Source organism: Brassica rapa, chromosome A02, assembly GCF_000309985.2.
Source record: "Brassica rapa cultivar Chiifu-401-42 chromosome A02, CAAS_Brap_v3.01, whole genome shotgun sequence".
Lineage (NCBI taxonomy): Eukaryota > Viridiplantae > Streptophyta > Magnoliopsida > Brassicales > Brassicaceae > Brassica > Brassica rapa.
The window spans coordinates 9,746,648-9,763,462 of NC_024796.2; the positions used below are offsets into that span (position 1 = coordinate 9,746,648).

General features: G+C 35.1%; 2 protein-coding genes and 1 long non-coding RNA gene across 3 annotated transcripts; 1 reads left to right on the plus strand and 2 right to left on the minus strand.

Annotated features, from left to right (window-relative positions):
* The first annotated feature begins 2,793 nt into the window (after nucleotides 1-2,793).
* LOC103852397 (F-box protein At1g67340) lies at nucleotides 2,794-5,553 on the plus strand. The gene is made up of 3 exons (XM_009129300.3): nucleotides 2,794-3,963; nucleotides 4,046-4,208; nucleotides 4,636-5,553. The coding sequence occupies exons 1-3, from the start codon at nucleotides 3,725-3,727 to the stop codon at nucleotides 5,365-5,367; spliced, it is 1,134 nt and encodes a 377-aa protein (XP_009127548.2). The 5' UTR covers nucleotides 2,794-3,724; the 3' UTR covers nucleotides 5,368-5,553.
* Nucleotides 5,415-11,061, minus strand: LOC117131655. The gene is made up of 2 exons (XR_004454745.1): nucleotides 10,852-11,061; nucleotides 5,415-6,082 (listed from the first exon to the last, which is right to left on the minus strand). It is a non-coding gene; the product is annotated as an uncharacterized LOC117131655 (long non-coding RNA).
* A 2,083-nt stretch (nucleotides 11,062-13,144) lies between these two features.
* Nucleotides 13,145-14,245, minus strand: LOC103852398 (REF/SRPP-like protein At1g67360). Its single transcript, XM_009129301.3, has 2 exons — nucleotides 13,880-14,245; nucleotides 13,145-13,802 (listed from the first exon to the last, which is right to left on the minus strand). The coding sequence occupies exons 1-2, from the start codon at nucleotides 14,117-14,119 to the stop codon at nucleotides 13,332-13,334; spliced, it is 711 nt and encodes a 236-aa protein (XP_009127549.1). The 5' UTR covers nucleotides 14,120-14,245; the 3' UTR covers nucleotides 13,145-13,331.
* Between the last annotated feature and the right edge of the window lie 2,570 nt (nucleotides 14,246-16,815).

A 16,815-nucleotide genomic window follows, 5' to 3' on the forward strand; every position in this document is an offset into this window, starting at 1 on the left:
GAAATTAGTGAAAATATTTAAATATAATTTCAAAAATGAAGATCTTGCAAAAATCTTCTTAAACAGATTTGTTAGAATTTTAAAATAAATATATTTATATTTAAAATGAAAAGATATCAAAAGATACTATGATTAAAATATTTTTAAAATTATATTTATTATTAGTCTGAATTAAAATATAGTATGAATTTCTATGAATAGGTCCATTAGGTCCATTTTAAAAAAAATCACACATGAATCAAGGTTGTGACTTCTGTTTTAATATATATGAGGTGTGCAAACAATTTAAACACCAACTAATATGAAACAATGGAAATCTATACTAATAAAAGGGAGCTTTTGAGGCTCCATAGAGCGTCCACATGAGCAAAAAAAAACAATATATCTTAAAATATAAAATATAGATATTACGCAAATAGAAAGTATAAGAAAAGGAAATAAACAATTTAAAAAAATGGAAAAAAGTACATTATTATTTAAACATCTATCTTAAAATGTAAATCTATCTTAAAATATAAAATTATTAGTAAATAGAAAGTATAAGAAATAGAAATACACAATATAAAGAAAAATAAATAATAAGTCAATATATAATATAAGTTAATACCAAATTTAAATAATAGAAAATTACATTAAGATTTAAAAATATATCTTAAAACTTAAAATATAGATATTACGAAAATAGAAAGTATAACAAATGGAAATATACAATTTAAAAAAAATAGAAAACGTACATTAAGATTTAAACATCTATCTTAAAATGTAAAATAGAGATATTAAGTAAATAAAAATACAAGAAATGGAAATACATATACAGGAAAATAAATAATAAGTAAATAATGTAAATATATAATATATGAATTATATATAAAATAATAAGTAAGTACACAATTGTTTTAAAAAATGGAAAAAGTTCATTAAGCATTAAACATCTATCTTAAAATGTAAAATATATAATATAAGTAAATACACAATTTAAAAAATGGAAAAAGTACATTAAGATTTAAATATCTATTTTAAAATATAAAATATAGATATTACGTAAATAAAAAAATGTAAGAAATGGAAATAAACATTTTAAAAAATGGAAAAAGTACATTAAAATTTAAACATCTATCTTAAAATGTACATCTATCTTAAAATGGTAGTAAATTATATAAAAATGGAAATACCACATTAAACAAAAAAAATGTATAGTTTTACATCAAAAAAGTCCCTATAAAACTCTTTATTTTATCAACATCAACCTCACACTTTCAAAGAAAACTTCAAAGCACTCGAGCAAAAAAATGGTTCCACCATCAACTCTTGCCGTCCGAAAAACCTTTAATAACCTTGAAGGAGATTTTTTATAACAACGAACTTTTTGTTAGGTGGATTCATTGTTGGGAAACCCTCAACTTCCAAAACTCAAACTTATTCATGGGAATTGAATTGGTTTTCATAGACTCAAAGGTATTCTTACAAATTTAAATTAATCTAATCCATAATTTTATTGTTAATATTCATACTAACTCTTTCATGATCAAACCATTACAGTTAATAACCATTCAAGCGTTTATCCTGAAACACTTCATTCCTCGCCGAATCAAGTATTGGTTCATGTTGGTTTAGAATTATTTTTGGTTTATTAACCGGTTTAGGATGGTCCTATTGTAAATATAATGTAAGTTGGTTTAGCAAATATTATGCTTAAAATAACTTAAATTAAATAATAGTAATATTATGCTTAAAATATAATTTTAGAGAGTTTTCAAATATAGTTTACTGAACATTATAGGTGATGAATTTAATTTATTAAATTCGTTTATTACTTAAAACTTAGTTTTTTTTAAAAACATACTGAGTTATAAATATCAATGTTGGATTGGTGAGTATAACATGAAGAAAAAAATATAAATATTTGATTTTCAAGATAAGAAATTCAGCTTTTATTCAATTACTCAATATATAATATCTTAAATTATTTTTTAAAAAATATACATAATTTATATATATATTAATCTTCCAAACTTAAACTATTATATTATATATGAATAAAGTTTTTAAATAAAAATAATTTCTGATTAAAAAAAAAACAAATTGTTATTTTCAAATAATGAATGTAATTTACATTATACTATCATTTAACAAGTATTATATACGTTTTGATATATCATTATTTTCTATTTCCAGAAAACAATTAATTGTTAAACATCAATATCATCTAGGTTAAGTATACGAACAACACGAATTCAAATATCACAAAAAATATTTACATAAACATTATAATACAATAATTTAATCAAAAAATACAATTCAAAAAAACAATATTCAAAAGAATAGTTATATACTTAATATTTGAAAATCAAAGATATTTTTGCTAAAATTATACTTACCTGGCCTAGGAGATCGGCCATCTTTTTACGGATCGATCGATTGTTGAGCATGTGATCGATCAGAAAATACTCTGTAGTTTAATTAAATATCAAAAAAATTTATTTCAACACTCAACATATAGTTTTGCTAAATATGATAACTAGATAGCCAACAAAATTACAAAAAATATTTAAATAGTAAAAAATATGTTAATTTAACGTGTTAAAATTTAAAAATAAATTTTAATTATGACATGCATCTTAAAGTTTATATAAATATATATCATAACCTAAATATAAATAATTTATCAACTTAAATTAGAAAAAAAATAAAAATCCCGGGCGTAGCCCGGGTTAATCCCTAGTATTAACATATGAAAGAACTCCGAGTCGATCCGGGGCAATCGCATCTATTACCCCTTTAGAGTCAGCACTCGACATGGGCACAACTTATTTTTATATTGATGGCTAGAGAAACCTAACTCTCCCGTAAAAAGAAATATTTAACCGAGTTGTGTTATTTTAGTTGTTTCCGGAGTTGATTTTTCTAAATTTTCATAATTATTATCTTTAAACCATTTTAAAAAATGGATTACATAAATTAAATGGGTCATTCTTTCAAATAGGCTATTTTTTTAAGTTTTTTTTTCACAAAATTACCCTAAGAAAGATAATGACTAAAATATATTTTATTAAAAGAGTAAAAGACTTTTATATCCGAGATAAATAAATTAAAAAACAAAAATAATTTTTTTTATAGTTTCGAATTATATTTTTTCAAATTTGAACTTTTTATAATTTTTTTTTCAATTTTCTCTTTGAAATTGGAAAATTCTTTTTGAAACTATTTTTTCAAATTTTTGTTTTAAACTTTTAATATTTATTTTGTATTTTTACAATTTTGAAATCCACCCAAAAACTCCCTTGACTCTAAACCCTAAAATTTATATTAGTTAACTATATTTGTTTTTAATAAAATATGTTGGTCATTTTGATAGTTAGGAATTATATTTGTGAGAAATTTTTTTTTATGAATATCTAAGGGATTTCTCAAATTAAATTCCATCATTGCTTTTCTTTTCGTTTTTTTTTCTTTTTTGTACCTCAGTCGATCCATTATTATCATCTCTTAAACCGCCTACTACGATAAAAAAAGCAGACGTTGGGTCAATAGCGTTTTGGCCGGGAAACACGATAAACTACAGGGGTAAAAAAGACATTTCGATTAGCGTACGTATGTACGCAGGGATAAGAGAGATACAACTCAACCACTCTGTTTATTTATAAGCCAAGAGATAGAGAGATAAGGGAACCAGAGGAGAGACATAGCTTTGTAAATCCCCAAGCCAAAGAAGAACACGAACATTATGTTGCCGTCAAGAAAAACCAAGAGAGATTTCTACTCCGCCGGAGCCGGAGACTGCATCTTTGCGCCGGTAAGGAAACGACGGCGAAGTGTTTCTTCTTCTCCCATTTCTTCGGCGCCGGAAACTAAAGCAGGATCCGATTTGCTAGACTCAATCCCAGAAGATCTTGTTGTTTCTATCCTTCGTAGACTTGCTTCCACATCTCGAAGCCCCGCTGATTTCATCAACGTTTTGATGACGTAAGCTTCCCGGTTAATCGTCAATCTTGAATTCGTACAGAGCGCTTATGTCTAAGTCATAATTAATTGGTTTGTGTAACAGATGTAAGAGATTAAACAGTTTAGCTACGAGTCCTCTTGTTCTGTCGAGATTGTCTCGAAAAGCGTTCGCCGTAAAAGCCCAAAATTGGTCGGAAGCAGCTCACCGGTTTCTTAAACGCTGCGTCGACGCCGGAAATCTCGAAGCTTGCTACACTCTCGGAATGGTTAGTCGGTTTCCTAATTAATTCCTTAAATATTTTCTCTTTTGTTAGTTGGAAACTAAATCACTTATTTTCCTAATTAATTCTTAAATATTCTCTTTTGATAGTTGGAAACCAAATCACTTATTTTCCTAATTTGTTTTTCAAAATATACATTTTTGTTAGTTGGGAATTGAAAAACACTTAATTTCCTAATTAACTTCTTAAATATTTCTCTTTTTATTTTGTTATTTCAACATTAAATATTTTTTTTCCTAAGTTGAACATTAAATAACTTAATTTCCTAATTAATTAACTAAATATTTTCAATTTTTTTTTAATTTTCTGTTTTGTTTTGTTTAACGTTATGTCTGTTTTTTTTGGTCGAATTTTAACGTTATGTCTTTTTTTTTTTTTGTAACTGGTTTAACGTTATGTCTTGTTTGTGCAGATTCGGTTTTACTGTCTGCAAAACAGAAGAAACGGCGCGTCGCTGATGGCAAAAGCAGCGATCAGATCACACGCGCCGTCGTTATACTCTGTAGCCGTGATCCAGTTCAACGGGAGCGGCGGTTCCAAGAACGACAAGGATCTTCGAGCCGGTGTAGCTCTATGCGCGCGTGCGGCTTTCTTAGGACACGTTGACGCGCTACGTGAGCTTGGTCACTGTCTCCAAGATGGTTACGGTGTTCCACAGAATGTCTCAGAAGGCCGGAGATTCCTCGTTCAAGCCAACGCTCGTGAACTCGCCGCCGTTTTATCTTCCGGAGTCAAATCTCATCGATCGTGGCTCGCTTTATCACAGCCTCAAATCTCTAATCCTAACCAAAGCCATGGTTGTCCGTTGCTGAGCGATTTTGGATGCAATGTGCCGGCGCCGGAAACACATCCGGCGAATAAGTTTTTAGCGGATTGGTTCGCCGTTAGAGGCGTAGATTCCCTCGGAGATGGGTTGAGGTTGTGCTCTCACGGCGGATGTGGACGGCCGGAGACGAGGAAACATGAGTTCCGGAGGTGTTCTGTTTGTGGCGTTGTGAATTACTGCTCACGCGCTTGTCAAGCACTTGATTGGAAACTCCGACATAAAGTGGATTGTGTTCCGATGGAACAAGATGCAGCCTATGACGGAGAAGGCAACGTTCAAATTGACGGTGATAACGTATTGGTGGTGCCTTTGAGTTAACGGCTGCTTTAGTTAGACGCGAGATGAGGTTGACGAAGCTCTTGTTAGTTTCGTTTTTTGGTTTAATCAGTGGAAAGATTATGATAAAATATTATCAATGGTTAGATAAGAGCGTTGGAGTAATTTTTGTATTTTTATCTTTTGTAAATATGAGTAACAGGGAATGGCTACAATGTTTTTTCTATATGTTTCTTGTTAGATTTAATTTTTTCTTTCTTTTTTTTACTCAGTCAACAACATTCATTTCACCAAAATCTGAATACAAGTATTTGACCACAGGCTTTTATACCACTAATACAATAAGGCAATCTACTATCAAATTTAGTCACTAACTTAGACTTAATCCTACCGAATTGAAACCTCCATTGTATATTAGACCATTGTGAGAATGAAATCATCGCAAGACACGCAGTGATCCATCTCTTGAAATTCTTACAACATCTACTAAAACAAAGAGTACATGATTAAACCCGATAATACAATTCTTAAACAAGCAAGTGGTACCAAAAGATAGTCATGATGCTTGTGACCAATGCATCTTCACCAAAGGCGCATTCTCGAGATAACCGCATACCCCAGGTGTTCAATGTTCGCTCCTCAGTCATAAACTAGACACAAAGATCTGGACTGAAAAGCAGGATTCAACGACAGCTTGTGACAGTTTTAACAGTTTATTTCTTGAAGTGCAGACCTCGTACCGCATGAGAACACGAACCTGTTGGATAATTCCAAGCTTGTGGAAACTTAACATATTATTAGATGTTTAATATGTTAAGATAAACACAATAAGGAAACCTAGAAATAGGAAAAGGAAGTTTCTATTTAGGTTAGGTTTGTGTTTTCCATATCCCACATGTTAAAGGGAATTGTCTTTCATATAAATATAGGTCTAATGGAGAGGTGTTCCATATGATCTAAGTGAAACATATTGAGAGCTTTAGTTTTGAGTAGTTTCTAAAGCTAATAAGAAAAGTTGTTCTTATAATTCTTTGTGTTTCTAAGAGATTTGAATTGGTATCAGAGCCTCAGGTTGGAGACTCGATCTAAGCTTAAGTTGTAGCTTAAGATCCTGGTGCTTGTGAACAAGAGATCGCGACGGCAAGATGGCTGACGTGACTAGGGCTCCACGCACGAAGGACTTTGGATCTACATCCATCCAATGTCCGATGTTGTCATCGACAAACTACACAGTTTGGTCGATGAGGATGAAGGTTCTACTACGTGTTCATGAAGTGTGGGACACAATCGAACCTGGTTCAGATGATCAAAAGAAGAACGATGTTGCGATAGCTCTTTTGTTTCAATCTGTTCCCGAAACATTGATTCTCCAGGTGGGAGAACAAACCGCATCAAAAGAGATCTGGAACGCCATCAAGTCGCGACACCTAGGAGCTGATCGTGTAAGGGAGGCGAGACTTCAGACGTTGATGGCGGAGTTTGACAGGTTGAAGATGGATGATTCAGATACGGTCGATGACTTCGCGGGGAAGATATCGGGCCTATCATCCAAAGCAACCTCGTTGGGAGAAAACATAGAAGAATCCAAGATGGTCAAGAAGTTCTTGAAGGGTCTTCCAAGACACAAGTATATCCAGATCGTAGCATCACTTGAGCAAGTCCTAGATCTCAACTCGACGGGGTTTGAAGACATAGTAGGAAGGCTTAAGGCGTACGAGGAGCGTGTAGGAGAAGAAACTCAGAAAGAAGACCAAGGGAAGCTGATGTTTTCGAACAATGAAGAGCATAGTCAGAGGGGCTATGAGAATTCCCGTGGTAGAGGAAGAGGACGGAACGGTAGAGGCAGAGGTCGAGGTAGGTCACACAACCAAAACCGTGCGTCACACACCGAAGATAACAACTCGAAGAAGAATCGTTCAAAGCTGATATGTTGGAGATGTGACAAGCCTGGTCACTACGCAACTGTCTGTCCCGAAAAGACAGAGAAGAATCAAGAAACTAACCTAAACGAGACAGAAGAGGCTGATGCACTCTATGTACACGAGGTGGTGTTTTTGAATGAAGATAAGGTGATTCCGAAGAATCTTGATATCGACAAAGGCAATGCAAGTGTCTGGTATTTGGATAATGGAGCGAGCAATCACATGACAGGGAACAAGGAGTTCTTTTCGAGTTTGAATCTCAACACCAAAGGGAAGGTGAAGTTTGGTGATGGATCGTGTGTTGACATTGTAGGAAAGGGTGTGGTTACATTTGTGTGCAAGACTGGAGAGAAGAAGGCACTCAAGGACATATACTACATACCCGATCTGAAGCACAATATATTGAGTCTTGGGCAAGCAACAGAGAACGGATGTGAGGTTAACATGAAAGATGTCTACTTAACGCTCACAGATTCGCATGGAAGGTTGCTAGTTCGTGTGACAAGATCTCCAAACCGTCTCTACAAGACCCCTATGGAGATAAGCTACCCGGAGTGTTTACATGTCAGGGACGTAGATGCTACATGGAGGTGGCATGCTCGACTAGGACATATAAGCTATGGAGTGATGAACAACATGGTAAGGAAGGAGATGGTCGTAGGAATGCCGTGTGTAACACACGAAGAAAGCGTGTGTGACGCATGTCTCGCAGGAAAGCAGATCAGACAGTCATTCCCGACCAAAGCCATGTTTCGTGCGACAAAGCCATTAGAGTTATTGCATGGAGATTTGTGTGGTCCAATCACACCACCAACGCCTGCAAATAATAAGTATGTCTTTGTATTGATCGATGACTTCTCTAGGTATATGTGGGTTATGCTATTGAAGGAGAAGAGTGAGGTATTCGATCGATTCAAAAGGTTTAAAGAGAGTGTAGAGAAGCAGACCGGGTCAACCATCAAAACCTTTCGCACCGATAGAGGAGGAGAGTTTACCTCAGCTGAGTTCAATCTATTCTGTGAAGAGAATGGAGTTAAAAGGCACCTAACCGCGCCTTACACACCTCAACAAAACGGTGTTGTGGAGAGGAGAAACCGAACCTTGATGGGAATGACAAGAAGTATGCTGAAGGCAATGAAGATGCCGAACTACTTGTGGGGTGAAGCTGTACGACATTCAACTTACCTCATCAACAGAGTTCCTACAAAAGCCTTGAAGAATCAAACACCATACGAGTGCCTTACATCGAGGAAACCAAATATCAAGCACTTGAGGATATTCGGTTGTGTAGCTCATGCGAAAATCACTGGTCCTTATCTGAAGAAGTTGGATGAGAGATCAAAGAGTATGGTCAATCTTGGAACTGAGCCGGGTTCCAAAGCCTACAGACTTTATGATCCAGACACAAGGAAGGTGATGGTGAGTAGAGATGTGATTTTCGATGAAGAGAAAGCTTGGGACTGGGCGTCTACAACAAACCAAGATGATTGTGAACCGAGCATGCTTAAGCTTCCACATGAGGGTGATATAGAAGAAGGTAATGATCAAGGTGAGGATCATGAACAGGAAGCTATAAACCAAGATGAGGAAGAAGAAGAAGATGCGGATCACAATGCAAACCAAAACGGTGGAGGTCAACCGCTGGTGACCAGACAAGGCCGAACCATAACAAAACCAAGATATCTCGATGATTATGTGTTACTTGCAGATCAAGAAAGTGCAATGCTGTTGCTCACAGTGGATGGCGAGCCAGAGAACTATTTTGAAGCTGAACACGTACGAGAATGGGTTGAAGCGATGGTGGCCGAGTTGGAGTCTATCACAAGAAACAAGACATGGAAACTTGTGGATAGACCGGCTGGAGTGAAACCCATAGGGTTGAAGTGGATCTTCAAGATCAAGAGAAAGGCGGATGGTACAGTGAGCAAGTATAAGGCGAGACTTGTGGCAAAAGGCTATGTACAAAGAGAAGGAATAGATTTCGACGAAGTGTTTGCACCAGTGGCAAGACTTGAAACCATTCGGCTCTTAATAGCCCTCGCAGCAACGAACGGTTGGGAGATACATCACATGGACGTGAAGACCGCTTTCTTGAATGGAGATCTAAAGGAGTTAGTGTATGTAACTCAACCTGAAGGTTTCGAAAAGAAAGGAGAAGAGGATCGAGTATATGTGTTACACAAGGCTTTGTATGGGTTACGCCAGGCACCCAGGGCATGGAATGTAAAACTCGATCAGGTTCTCAAGGAGATGAGATTTGAGAAGTGCACGAAGGAACCATCAGTGTACTGCAAGACTGAAGGAGGAGACGTCTTGATCATTGCCATCTACGTTGATGATCTATTTGTGACAGGGACTTCACTTAAGGTGATTAGGCAATTCAAGGAGGAGATGTCTAAGAAGTTCGAGATGTCAGATCTAGGTAAGCTAACGTACTACCTTGGCATAGAGGTGATTCAAGGAGCAGACGGAATCAGAATAAAACAAGAGAGGTATGCTCAAGGAATCCTGCGTGACACAAAGATGGAAGCGTGTAACGCAACTCAAATTCCAATGGAGGCGAATTTGAAGATCTCAAAAGCTGAAGATGAACAAGAGATAGATGCTACCGAGTTCAGAAGAATCATAGGATGTTTGAGGTATCTGCTTCACACAAGACCCGACCTGTGTTACGCAGTAGGTGTTCTTAGCAGATACATGCACAATCCGAGAAACTCTCACGGACAAGCCATCAAGCACATACTGCGGTATGTGAAAGGAACAACAAACTTCGGTCTGTTCTTCAAGAGAGATGGGTCAAGGAGTGTCGTTGGTTATAGTGACAGCAGTCACAACATTGATCTCGATGACGGGAGGAGCACGTCAGGACATGCATTCTACTACGGTTCATCACTGATTACTTGGACGTCGCAGAAGCAGCAGACGGTTGCATTGTCATCATGCGAAGCAGAATTCATGGCAGCAACAGAAGCAGCGAAGCAAGCTATATGGATCAAGGAATTGTTGAGTGAGATACTAAGCAAAGAAGGCGAGAGAGTCAAGCTTAGGATCGACAACAAATCAGCCATTGCTCTAACCAAGAATCCAGTTTTCCATGGAAGGAGTAAGCATGTACTCAAGAAATATCACTTCATTCGTGAGTGTGTGGAGAACGGGCATATCGAAGTGGAGCATGTGCCGGGTGTTGAGCAGAAGGCCGACATCCTTACCAAGCCATTAGCAAGGATTATGTTCAAGCAAATGAGGAGCTTAATCGGAGTTCAAGAAATTGATCTCCCTAATTCAAGTTGGAATTAAGGGGGTGAATGTTGGATAATTCCAAGCTTGTGGAAACTTAACATATTATTAGATGTTTAATATGTTAAGATAAACACAATAAGGAAACCTAGAAATAGGAAAAGGAAGTTTCTATTTAGGTTAGGTTTGTGTTTTCCATATCCCACATGTTAAAGGGAATTGTCTTTCATATAAATATAGGTCTAATGGAGAGGTGTTCCATATGATCTAAGTGAAACATATTGAGAGCTTTAGTTTTGAGTAGTTTCTAAAGCTAATAAGAAAAGTTGTTCTTATAATTCTTTGTGTTTCTAAGAGATTTGAGAACCGACCTCCCTGATGCTGGGATGTAGCAGCTACACCACGTACCGCCGATATGCGAGCACCTCCGGTTGACAATTCCTGTGATTTCAACCATCACAAAATTTAGAAATCTTACTGTGAAGAAGTTCCAAAGCCGACAATGAAAGATTTGTATTTCTTTTCCAAATCATCCCACAGATCTTGTAGTTTCAACTTTACTGTAAACACTGAACAGTTGGTCTTCCAAACAATTTTGAATGTAACAATGCTAACAAGAGTCCTTGGATCCATGTTGTCTGTGGATAACACTAATTTGACCTCAGTAAGATAACTAGCCAAATTCATAGTAGTCTAAAATAAATGCATCTTTTACTTTCACTAATTGAAGTTCGTACCATTGAAGAATGCACTGAATGTTTTGGAATAAACTATGTCAGAAAAAAATCTAGAGTAATCAGTTTTTGGGATATAGATCATTTCAATCGGCATTATTGGCAAAACGGGTATTGCGGCTCTTGGAAAATCCATAAACTATTTTTTGCTAAAGTAATCAAAGAAGATATTTGTTTTAGAAAAAATATCTTGTAGATCATGTTTGTTTTATTCACCATTGTATGGATAGCGAAGTTTAGTTTATGATCGCTCTTTGGTTAACAAAGAATTAATAAAAAAAGGTTGGAACTGTAGCTCTGTTTCTGTTTGGAATAATTCATAGATGCCAGCCTTTCTCTTGAGACCAGCAACATATAATCTCCAAAATTTTATTCTACTCTCACTATAGAGTATAAACTAGTTGATTGACCCACATATAAAGATGTGGATTTCACAACTCATTCAAAATACGTTTGTATATCCAGATGCATTAATTAGACAAAGTTTACCCATTATTAGATTTGCCCTCTCAAACTCATTAAAATGACATTTTACTTTTTGAAACACAAGATGACATTTCACAAATCTGAAAAATATACAGTAAAATTGGGTTACAGTCTTACCGAGTGGCATGCGGTAAGGGAGGGTAGTAAAAACGTGACATAAACCGCGTGGCGGCTCTAGGAAAGGAAAACGTCTTGTTTCCTCGTTACTAAGTACCAAACAACACGCAGTTTCTGTCTTCTCTTTCACACCACACTACACGCTCGCCTGTCTCCTCGTTCTATGAAAAGTTCCCTGACTATCCCAAAAGCAGAGCATTAGCGATCTTCTTCCTCCTCTGGTTTCGTATCTAATCGTAAGTTTCCTTTTCTCTCCAAAGGGCTTATGCCAATCTCAATTCCATCGCCTTATGAGTGAACAAGTAAAGATTTTGATGCAGCCTAACCTAGATCTAGATTGGGAATCGAATTCGATAGAAAACCCTAATTTCAAAATCAGTTCTTGAGCAAGTTTGGTTTTTTTTTTTTGCAATAGCAGTGATTGTGGGGAACGAGATGGGGTTCATAATGGAGTTTGCGGAGAATCTGGTGCTGAGGTTGATGGAGGATCCGGAGGTGAGAGACAGGAAAGCGAGGGAGCACATATATGAGATGCACGAGAGGTGCAAGAAGATCAAGGAGATGTGGGCTTTGCCTATTCGTCCTTATGGTTTCTGGACTTTTGAGCGTCACAACGCTCAGCTTCGTTGGGATCCTCAGATCAGTCAGGTTGCTGGTCGTAGGGATCCTTACGATGATCTCCTCAAGGACCACCCTTCTTCTTCAAACTGATCAAACAGTGGTGAGTTATTATCTTATTGTTACTATATGCAGCTTGTGAATATGATTTTCTCTAGTGTGCAACTCATAGCTGCATTTGAGTCTTATATGCTTAGGTTGGTCGAAATGGTGTGAATGATTAGTGTTGGCACTTTTGTTTCTGCTTGATGGACTAAGCTATGTAGATATATTTGGTAGTTGGCTTTAGCCATTGGTTCATCCGCTTAGTGGCGTGGAGTGTTGTGTATTGTTCATGTGAGGAGTTTGTACATCTCTCATTAGCGTATGTGCTTGGAATCTGCAGTCTTTCTTCATACATATCTAAGTTTTAGTTTCAGTTTCATTTACTTTTTTTTTTCAAGAATGACTAAGCTGTTGTTTGCAAGAGGACCTCAATTTTGATCCGTTTGTTTTGTCTGTTTCAGAACGAAGATGCTGTCTGGAAGGATGCGTATTCCTTTGTTTCTTTTTGTTCTTAAGGTGCCTGGAAGCTTGGTACAAACTCGAATAATAACTCTTGAAGACTTGTTTTCAAATGAGAGATTGTTTTTTAGTAAAGCTGTTTTGATTCTCTATTTGCATATTTGATATGAATATACTTTCTGAAATGTGACAACTTCCCAATGTTCTTAAAGGTTTGTTGCTCAATATTACCTTCTTTGTTACATAGATATGAAATACACACATCAACAACCAACAAGAAATGAAAACACTACAAGACCAAGTTCTGTGATCAAAGAAGAACAAGAAAGAGCCTAATAAGATCATTTACACAAGTAACCAAACCCAACAAACCAGACTCACAAATGTTTCAATCAGTGTCCGAATCAGACGAGGATTTGTTTCCATCAGTAGGGGTGGTGGTCGTATCTCCTTTCTTCTGCGCTGCATCTTGTTCTTTTTCATAAGCCTTGACAATGTCATCAACAGGAACCAAAGGAAGATAACCAACCACAGGGTAACCCATCTTGGTCATGTCAGTCACCAAACCGTTGTACTTACCAGACAAGTTTGCAGCCAGTGGCAAAGCTTTGTTTCCCACTGCATGAATAGGTTTGTACCGGTTGAGTTTAACCCAGACTTTAACCGAGTTAGTCACAACGAAGTACTTGTACTCAGTTGCAGCATAGTTAAAGGCAGCTTTAGGACCACCGGTACGAGCCTCTTTCACAAAGCTTTGAGCCTTCTCTGTAGTCATCTGGATCAGTACATGTGCTTGACTCACTACTTGCTTAGCCAGTGGAGGAGCATGCTTATCAAACTTGTTCGAAACTTCACCTACCTAGAAAGCAAACAAAGTAACTAGGTCATCAGATCTACTAATCAAGAACATGGAAGGAGATTTGAAACTGGGTTTACCTTATGATCAAGAAAGAGGAGGAGAGTATCTGGAACATCTTTGAATTTGTTGAAGACAGGGGTGACGACGGTGGTGACGGCTCCTTCCACCTTTCCCACGGCCGGTTTAAGAGGACCGGAGTTTTGTTTGGCGTAGTCGTAGAGGTTTGAGAGGCTAACAAGAACCTGGATCGCTGCAACTCTCACGAACCCTAGGTGGTTAAGCCCTAGCTCCTTGCTGTTCTTTTTCTCTGTTTCCATCTACACACCAAAGAAACAACTCAACAGCTCTTCACCTAGTTCTCTTTTGCTGTGTGTTGAGCTCTTTAGATTTGGTTCAGAAGTCTCTTGCCTGTCACACTACTAGTGGTCTCTATATTGTGTTAAAAAGCAGTAAAGTATCTTTCACATCAGGTTGAGGATTGGTTGTAAAACGAAAGGGATGGACTTAGTCCACGTGATCTAACGGTTGAGAATAAATCTGGTGAGGTTGGGCCTTGAAAGAAAATCATTTTCTTGAGTATCGTGTCGTGTCTAGATGCTTCGCTGTGGGCTCCGCGCGACGTAAATATTCAAGGAGATACCGACAAGGACACGTGTATACTTCCGACTGCATGGTGATTGTGTAAAATTCTTTAAGGTTTTTTTTTTTGGTCGACAAATTCTTTAAGGTTTTATGTTTGGAACTTTGGATTACCAGTAGTTAACAAATTAAATTCTTGAAAAGGAAATAATTCTACTTCATTACTATATTTGAAGCAGTCGGTGCATTAGAAAAGTCCACGATAGCTTACAAATTTATTATCTTCCCAAAAACCATAAGATATCTTATCTATTAAAACAAAAATCATGATTTTGTTCATGTGTAATTTTTTTTATTTAGACCATTTCTTAATTTCTTAAAAATTATTATAACAATGCTAATCTTTTTTGGTACAAGTATATTGCATTATTCAGTCACCAATCCATTTTTTAAAAAATATCGCTTAAAATAGGGACTTACAGAATCATTTAATGAATTCGACCCATTATTCAGTTACCAACCCCCATATAAAAACTTTTATTTATCCTCACAGAAAAATATAAAAATAAAATTACATCATATAAATATAATATGAGATAACTGAACGTACCCATGAATTCAAAAGTTCTGCATCAGAGAAATTATCTTATCACTGTGATTTTTTTTATTCGGACCGTTTCTTAATTTCTTAAAAAATATTATAACAATGCTAATCTTTTTTGGTACAAGTATATTGCATTATTCAGTTACCAATCCATTTAAAAAAATAAGCATCGCTTAAAAATATGGACTTACAGAATCATCTAATGAATCCAACCCAATATTTAGTTACCAACCCATATAACAACTTTTATTTATCCTCACAGAAAAATATAAAAATAAAATTGCATCATATAAATATAATATGAGAATAACTGAACGTACCCATGAGTTCAAAAGTTCTGCATATCAGAGAAATTATTTTATTTTACATGCACACACAATATATATTATTCTATATAGTATTCATACAAATTGTATATATGCTATCTTTCATGTTCGAAAATACATAACGAGTAACTGTAGCCTGTAGGGTGTACCAAATATTGTAAGAAGATTATAAACAAAACTCTGCTCTTTTTCTAAACAACTAACTAAATTAGAAAATGTAGATAGGTGCAACATTGAGCTAACGAGTGACTCTACTTCTTCTAAGTTCTAACCATTTGAATATACAACCGGATTATGTCAGGATTATATCAGTAGTTAAAATTGGTTGTCAAATATCATTTAAATACAAATAACAATTTACTAATATGTATATATGTATATATATATATATTAAAATACATTTTCACTATATATTATGTTCAAATAATGTAAAATAGTTATATTACAATAATATGTTCAAAATAATATCGACAACAAAATATAAAAAACATAAAGTGATTAAATTAAAAAGAATCTATAAAACTATGAAATAATTTACAGAAACTAATTTTCATAGAAATATAATTCAGAAAACTTATTTAGTTATAAGAATATAATAAATAATTTTTATTTCATAATTTAGTGAATATATTTATTATACAAAATATTTTCAATAATAAGTTGAATATGTAAAATTAATATTTTAAGTTTTTTTGTAAATGTTGCGAGTGATAGAATAAGTTTGACACTAAAGCATACTGTACGTAGTCCTTATAATAGGAGAAATGCATTATCTAAGAAACATGTGTATTTAAAAATATAGATGTACTAATATACAAAATCAACTAAATGGTAGGTTTTATAAGCAAATACTCTGGAAACAATATCATGTACATAGTACATCTAAGTTAAAAAAATTATATTGTACATAATTATAAAATTTTATAATTTTATGTTACTTATTTAACGTACTGAAATATTGTAAAGTTGATTTATAAAATTATTTATAAAACATCTGTGCAGTCGCGCAGATCAAACTCTAAACTCTAGTTATATATTAATACTTGGATAATAAGCATGTCACATTAGTGTGGATTGTGTAGTAATTAAGAACATCAAATTTTGTAGTGTAGTGTAGTGGTTCATGGATAATTAGGGTCGGCCCGCCCTACGGGCGGGATATTAGTTAGTTTGATATTCACTAAATGCTCGAGTTGAAATTTGTTTTAAGATTCAGGAATTTGGTTATCTGTTATGTGTTACTTATTAGTATGCGGTGGTATAGTTGTTTTTCTATTATTCTTGCTTTGGTATTGTATCAAATTAACTAATTGTCTAACTCATAATTATAGATGTACAAATGTGGATTTGTGATAAAGTTTGAAGACAATACTGTTTTTTTTTAATTATTCAAGTGGAGTGTGCATGTGTCAGAAAGAGGCCTATAACAACTTTTATGTTTTTGCGTATGGATTTTAAATATATATTATTTTGTATAATGCATACTTGCTCTACAACATTTGCT